Consider the following 8023-nt stretch of genomic DNA (forward strand, 5'->3'; position numbering starts at 1 on the left):
ATTATTAGAAATATAATATTAAAATAGTATTTATATTAGATATTACTATTATATTACCTTAGATAGTATATAATTACAAGCTAGATAGTAACTCTATACTATAATATATAAAAGCAAATATTCCTATACTTACTTACTAAGAAAGAAGATAATAATCTTACTCTCTTAATAGCTTACTTACTTAACTAAGAAATCTAGTATATAATCTTACTAGTAATAATATATCTAATATATAAGTAATTACTAGCCTTGTAAGTAATCTATTAATAGATATTACCTTTAAAGTAAGCAAGCTATACTACCTTACTTTTATAGTTATAAGCTATTATTTACATCTAATAGCTAGGCGGTATACTAAAAGCTATAATAATTTATATAGATAATATTAACCTATTCCTTAAGATTTTAAATAGAAATAAAAAGGTTTCTCTTAATAATTAAGAGAATATATCTAATTTAGTTAGGATTAATATTATATAGCTATCTAGATTATAATTCTAATTTTACTAAAGCTTAGTATCTATATCTAGTTGTAATATTATTTACTATACTAGGTACAATATTATATTTAGCTATAATTATAAAGTAGGAAATACTAATTCTATACTTATATATAATAAGAGTCCTCTTATAAAGTGAATGATGTATTTTTCTTCTTTCTGGAGCCATTTCTGGCTGTGATGTGATTTTTTGAAGTTGGGGATAGGTAAAGTAGGTGACGTGTTCGCGGCGTGTAATTAAAAAGGTGATCGAAACTTTTTTGGCCCCACTGTACATTCTCTTGAATTGAGCGCTCTCGCTTTTTGAGACATTGACCACGGTTGCACCTCGCAGTTGTGCGGTACCTTGCGACTGGCTTCCTTGTGGTCGCTACTGGCCAGAGTCGTGAAGCTCAGAGACACTTTCGGTTTTGTTACCCCCTATCTTCATTTTCCTTAGCAATTTCGAATTCGTTTTCATTCCTTCCTTACTACTGAGGTATATGTTTCCCGATAACCGCTCTCTCGACGATACATCAATAGCCAACCGATAACTCCAACAAGTAGAACCATTACCATATCCCTACGGTACCACATATCTAAGCTCACATAATATATCAGTCTCTCCTTTATTTTCTTCCTCATCATGTCCCACCACTCGTCATCAATGGGATTTTCAAGTATCGCATCGGCCACGGCCCCGCCAGCAAGGGTTGGAGGGAACAGAAGCCTTGTGTCTATTGGCAACCGAATAAGAAGTAGCTGGTCCAAATCGGTAGACTTCAAGCGATGCGGATTCTTATACAGTCCGGAGACCTTCGCTCCCCGATCAATAAGGCGTGTAGCAACGTTGAAGCGCTCGTTGTACCACTCTCGATCCGTGTATTGGTCGAAGTCGTGATCACTCTTATCATCACCTTTCTGTGTCTTGAAAACTGTTCTGACGCTAAAGCCATATGAGTATAGCGCATAATCCAGCGTTGTATGGCCCTTACCATCTAACGCGTTGATATCGACACCCTTCGCGCCTAGAACAGCATCGACTAGTTCCCTGGTAGACCAGTGTGACGCGGCAACATGAAGCATCAGCGTCCAAGAGGGCCAATAGTGACCGTCGGTAGGGTCCAGCCATCGCGTAGGAATGGGGGTGCTGACCTTAATCCCATTCTCGAAGAATTGTTGCAAGAGAAGTGAAACTCCGTGGAAATAACCGCGGAACCTGAATTTATTTGAATCTACACCTGCGGCCAGGAGGAGCCTGCCAGAGTAGCTATCTCGGTGTCGAGCGCTATGTGGAGCATAAATAAGATCCTTGATAACAGCTAGAGCTTTTCTGTTGCTGCTGTATTTCAGAAGCTCTTTGAGAACCATGTTGGATGTTTCTTTAGACATAGGGCCTCTGTGCAGGTAGTACCGGCAGAAGCTCTGAAGACATCGCTGCGAATCCTGGGGATTTGCTGTCCTCAACAAGTCCTCTAGTGTTCGCGGCAACTCGGCGAGAGTAGCAAATCCCACGAGATCGACTATCTCAGGGATCTCGTGCTCTGCCGTCTCTTTATCGATCTCCACAACAACTTCTGAAGACCAGCTTGTTTGCAAAAGTTGAGCCTGCGAAATCTGGGACACCTTTTCGGCAAGATGCGCATATCTCAAGAGATGGGATGGAGAACAGAAACAACCAGAGTCCGATTTCTGCATTGAAAACAGACCTAGTTTCAAAAGATAGAGAAAACCATTTCTCTTCTGTGGGACTTGAGCGGCTAAGTTGACGGCAGATCTCTTGCCTGCGAACGTCTTGACGCTTTGATGTAGGAATTGGACATTGTAAGAGGCCAAGTTCGTGTCTGTCGCATCAAGCTGTGACGGTTGCCATAGTTCACCACCACAATGACCACTAGAATGTCTGATCTCAACGAGGTTACCAGACCTACTCCTGACAAAACGGTACATTTCATCGACTGGTTTTAGGGAAACCGTCTCAGGAAAACCTGCACGGCCGTGTTCGGATGCAAGTTGGAAAGCCCACAGGAAGTCGCGGAGTGTCAGTGGATTAAACGCACATCTCACCAGTTCGAAGACGATGCTGCTTTCCTCCATGTACTTCGGATTGATGCGCTTTTCGACAATGTACTGGTAGAACTCGTGGAGATCAGTTGGCACTGTATCCAATGTTTTGTGTAGGTCACTGAGGCTTTTGCCGTCCGTGAACTCCGGTAGAAGCTCGTCGAGAATAAGCTTGATCCATAAGAATACCCCCTGAGCTAGAGAAAGAATTTTGCTTTTAAGCTTCTGGGCGGCTTCTTTCTCCTTATCCGTTCCATTTTCTAGGCATCGTTGCATTCGGCCATTAGCGGCAAATTTCGCGTTGACAAGAAGAGATATGTCGCCGTCAGTGTGTTCATGGATATGAAATCCGGGAAGGTCTGAGAGCTTATCCAGGAATACTTGTTCCATACGGCTGGAGAAGCAAATCTTGAGGGTCACAGAAGACTTTCGTTTCTTGGTGAGGGCTTGGAGGAACTCAACTATATGTGCACGATCGCCGGCGTATTCATCCAGTGCATCTAAGAAGAGGGAAATAGATGCAGCCAAGTTTCGCTGCTGCAATATGGAATCAAATGCAGCAATGAGAAAGTCGGTCGTCCACCGAAAGCGTTGGAAATTTATTCTATCAGTTTCGCCCCGGAAAGATTCATAGACTGATCCCATCAGTTCAGGAATGTCAGACAAGATCTTGTCAAGGATAGCCCTGAGCAGACCCTCGAATGACTTCTGAATATAGGCGCCACGATCATGGAAGAAGAATGACGCTGTAGAACATTTCGTATCGCTTCTTTCCAGCGCCGCTGCCGTCCGTGGATCTTTCAGGGCCATCTTCATCAAAGTAGACTTCCCCGAGGCTGGCTTGCCTCTGATCCAGTAAAGTGGGTTATCCGATCGTAACCAGGCTTCGAAACCTAGTGATTCCTTGGTGAAGAGCCATTCAAAGGTTCCCTCAAGGGCCGGCTCCACTTGGTCATACCGGAGCTGAGTTTCAGGCGCAGGTAAGTCCCTGATAGCTTGCATATACTTTTCGTCGCGAGCATATTCTATGGCCGAACGTTAGTCTTTGCTTGAAACTCGCTGCTTCAGAGCGTTGAGGATGTAGCAAACCGCACCTGGAACAGCTTTGGTTTTGATTGACTTTGAAAGCGCATTGAAGACCTTGAGGTAACCATTGTCTTTGAACCCAGAGAAGCGACACATGTGCCTGTGATCCGCATTGATCATGTCGATCTGCTCTCTCCCATAGCCTATCCGAGCTGACGAATCCCTGACAACTTTATCCATGGTAATTAGACCAATATCGAGGCGCTTTCCTTCCCGAAACGTGTAGACATCAAACTTGCTCTGTTCGTAGACGCGGGCGAAGTCATCAATCAACCTGTCAAGAATTACCGAGTCAACTTTCAGCTGTCTGAGGATCGAGCGATTCGTGTCGAACAGGATGGCGTTCGCTGCAGCTTTTAGCATGAGGCCCCACTCTGCTAAATCGCTGCCTCGATGCGGTGTACCGAGAAAGAGTGTAGCAATTGTCTGTTGATAGACTTCGTGCAGCTCCTCTCCTGGTGCCTGCCACGAAAGCCTCAACACCTCCTTCAAAAGCAACCCGCCCAGACTGTGCGCGACCCAGACTATGGCCCTCCGCCTGCAACTGTGGGTGGTTCGCCTTCCGCAGAGGTCGTGAAGTAGACTGGTCGCATGATCCGTTATGGTGCCCTGATTCGCCGCGCCGGCAAAGAAATGGCTGACATGGGAGTCGTAACCGTATGTCATGATGCGGCAGTTCGCAAAGTCGCGAGGAAGGAGGTCTTCAGGCCAGAAGCAGTCCTTATCACGATCGACTTCCCTGTGGAAGCGACTAAACACGCTCGGCTTTGACTTTCGTGGGTCTTCATAGTCACCGTAGTACCATGTCTTCTTCGGATGGCCTTGCAGGCCGTGAATTAGAACGATGCTGTAACAAACCGTGGATTAGCATAACAATTCAGGTTGGATCGCGAGGGCCTCCTACTCTGCCACAGCATGGGGAAAGTCATGGAGGATGGTGAACCCCTCATCTTGCACCTCCACCCTTGGTACCCGTACATGCTGATCTTCGTTGCCCCGGTTGCCCATGAGAAAGCGGGCGTGCCATACTCTTGGCGCGATGCTGAAAGGGAGTAGCTGAGTCTCTTTGAGCGAACGTACTAGCGAGGCGGGGATGAAGACGGTCTGGAGGAAGCTTGTAGATCAGAGTAGGTCGGACCGGGGTTTGGTTTGCGCTTTGCAATGGCGATTTGGGCTCGGGGATTATCAAGGTTGGCGCTGTGGATCTGCGATGAATAGTTATGAGAGGCGCGGCCTCCACGCGTATATCGCGCGATAGGATTAAGGAAAATGGCTAGCGCATTAACCTAGATAGCTCGGTCATAACCGTCGCTTTAATGATAGACAGTTTTTGATCTCTGAGCTGCGACTCGAGACACAGTGAGTAAATCGCCAGAAATCTAGGGCTGGTTGGTGGGGATTGATAGCTGCTAGGCATTCGTGGCTAAGGCCACTGGCAGCCACTGTAAGCACTTGCCCACGATAGCGGTCAACCACCTACGTCTAAGAACAGGAAGACATCGCTACATGCAAGTCAGAGAAGAGAGAATCCAACCCGTTTACTATCTCATATCTTAATACCTTGCTTACTAGCTAGGAGGCAGTCGCTTGCGACCTGCCTAGCGTGTAGGTGCCTTACATCAATGCTTTCTTACCGAAAGCAAGCCCTAGCAGTTAACGGTCTTGGTGGGAAAGTCCATTTGACACAGTCTGGTCACTTGGATGTATGAATGTACCATGGATTTCCGTACGAAAAATTGTATGGATTAAAGACTAGGGGGAAAACCTGGGCTTCTCGTCTTTGCACTAAGTACAAGCCCGTACTGTGGACGAAGGCATGTACCTAAAATTACCTAATCGATGTACTTCGTTGATGTGTTCGAGGGGCCCGAAAATGGCACCCGCCTACCAGCCAGAAACGGCATCCTCCACACCTCCACCTAAAGTTATTTTGGAAAAAGACTGCTTTCTGCTCCTTGATTCCAGCAGCTTAGTTTGTTCGTTGATGATATATGGTATGTTAAACTCACTAATACCAAGTTCATCGGGATGTATAAGAGTGAGTTGTTCGTCGAGTATTATTTCAATATCGTTTAATGAGACCAGCTTGGAGACTTAAAAGACTTGCATGAGTCTCGAGGAGTTTGGCTGCAAGTCTTTTTAGATAGTCAGTCACCCTAGAGTTCTGACGGGCTTTTAAGCGTAACGAACATTCAAACCAGCGCGTCGTTAATCAGAAGTCGAGCTATCATACCTTGATTGAAGCATGGCCGTTCCGTTGGGCAGCAAAATTCGGGCAGAGATGCATCGTTCAGTGTTAATAGACGCTTCTTGGATGCAGAGAGGCTCCTCCTCTTCGATCAACTTTGTCCGCCTCAGCTCTACAATATAAACTTCAAAAGCGGCACAATATGAGGACGTGCCTCAGCGCTGCCCTCTCACCTCTGAATATTCTGAGCCGTCAATCAGGCCCACCGCCTCCACGTCCTTCCAATATAAACCTATACGAGTAGAGCCCAGATGGCGTCGTTGAAATCTCAAGTTAAAGGACTGCGCCGAGAAAATGCATTCGGCAAGCACTTCATCCCCGAATGCCTCTTCTTCCAAACCATGACAGACGGCAGACTTAGAGAAGCACTGCAAGCGTCGGAAATCAAACCCTACCAACGTGAAGAAGTTTTCAATGAAGTGCGCCGTCGGGGAAAGAAATTCTTCGGCATCCTTCTTCTTATAGATTCCATAGTGTACCTACCAAGTTTCATCGAGAGAGGCAAGCTTGAGGATGTCATGCTTCCTCTTACGAAAGATGTTCTCACCGAAACCATCGGGTTGCCTGATGAGCAAGCGACTGACTTTGTCGAGAAACAGTGACTATTCGCAGTCCCAACCTTCCGGCGCGGTACCATCAACAGGCGCCTACCCATGGGCTCGGTCCTTCCGTTTGAACAGGAGAAGCGCATTGAAGGAGGTTCTTTCGGCCGTGTGTATGAGGTTATCTTAACCTCGGATCATCAGCTAACTGGCGATAATGTCTTCCCACAGAAGGTATTACTGCGACCACATATATGAGCAATATGCTAGAAAATGATGATAGATCCCACTCGTTCACTCATTAACACATACTCAAGTTCGTTAGGAAAGAGTTTGTGAAAGAAAAACGCCATAAGCGGGAACTCGAAAACCTCTCTATCCTCAATCACATCAGGCACCCTAATATTATCGAACTCTTGAGCTCTTACACATACAACGACGAGAGCCACAATCTGTTGTTCCCGCTCGTGAAACGCGGGAACTTGAAGGACTTCATGAAATTGGAACGCCGCGATACGGAAGACTTTTCTGATGAACTTATTCTGGTTGCCATTGCCGATTTATCTTCCGCAGTCGCGCACCTGCACCAGTTTTCTGAGCATACAATGGAAATGGAGCATATAGGATGTCACCACGATCTAAACCCGGAAAATATTCTCGTCTCGGAAACCACTTTTATACTTGCCGACTTTGGCCTCTCGAAAATCAACCCTTCTGCCGAGGGCTCAGAGGCGGCTTTTCGACCCAGAATTGACGATTATGTTGCCCCAGAGTGCGAAGATTGGGATAACGACCATGAGCCGGGCACGGTAAGAAGATCCAGCGACATCTGGTCCTTTGGGTGTATACTCGCCGAGGTCGTGACATACGTAACTCTAGGAAAGAAAGGAGTCGAAGATTTCCGTGCTGAAAGGAAATACCAGAGGCCGTGCAACACTCATTTTTCTTTTCACCTCGGGCCGAGAGAGTCAAGTGAGAAGGTCATGAACTGGCTCTCCAAATTGGAGGCGTCCTCCGCGAAGCCATTTTCTCTACTGATTCATATCGTTCGAGAAATGCTCGCTCTCGATTATTCCAAGCGGCCCAAGGCACGGGAGGTTACCCTCTTTGTTCGCGCTATTGTCTTATACCAGCTAGCTAGCGATATAAGTGATCAGTTCAGCAGGATTATGGACGTCTGCTCAGCACTCGATATTTTCATCGGAGACACCCGATTCATCTCTTGGAGGCATGCTGCAAAACTGATGAATGTCAATAATGGCGCTGATCTGGGTATTGCTGCTCGGGGCATGATTGACGATTTGGCTCATTTCCATACTGAGCACGACCGCCTGGTACGGCTCCGGGAGCATCTCACCAAGGCGACACCACATGGTGACACAGCTAATACGCTGGATATTTCGTTTCTTTCAAAGATAAACGATGAACTGGACCCCTTCCCAATACCCCGAAGCCCACTCGATGCAAACTGGCGAAAGTATTGATCGGAATCACACGCCGGTTTGGTCAACATAGCCTAGGCCAATTCAGCGATGACAAAGGCTCGCGCCGTATCTGGCTGGACTGGAGACGATATGATTGTCATCACAACTCGGATGAGGACG

The 8023-nt window shown here is 46.5% G+C and overlaps 1 protein-coding gene across 1 annotated transcript; it reads right to left on the reverse strand.

The window, feature by feature from the left end:
• Nucleotides 1-870: 870 nt before the first annotated feature.
• Nucleotides 871-4637, reverse strand: SAPIO_CDS1119 (uncharacterized protein; the record flags this gene model as incomplete). Its single annotated transcript, XM_016784474.1, has 6 exons — nucleotides 871-924; nucleotides 1089-2056; nucleotides 2189-2437; nucleotides 2540-3568; nucleotides 3638-4476; nucleotides 4534-4637. 6 exons carry the CDS (start codon nucleotides 4635-4637, stop codon nucleotides 871-873), a joined length of 3243 nt encoding a protein of 1080 aa, XP_016646029.1.
• Between the last annotated feature and the right edge of the window lie 3386 nt (nucleotides 4638-8023).

This window comes from Scedosporium apiospermum, assembly GCF_000732125.1.
Source record: "Scedosporium apiospermum strain IHEM 14462 chromosome Unknown SEQ_SAPIO_0044, whole genome shotgun sequence".
In the NCBI taxonomy this organism is placed as follows: domain Eukaryota; kingdom Fungi; phylum Ascomycota; class Sordariomycetes; order Microascales; family Microascaceae; genus Scedosporium; species Scedosporium apiospermum.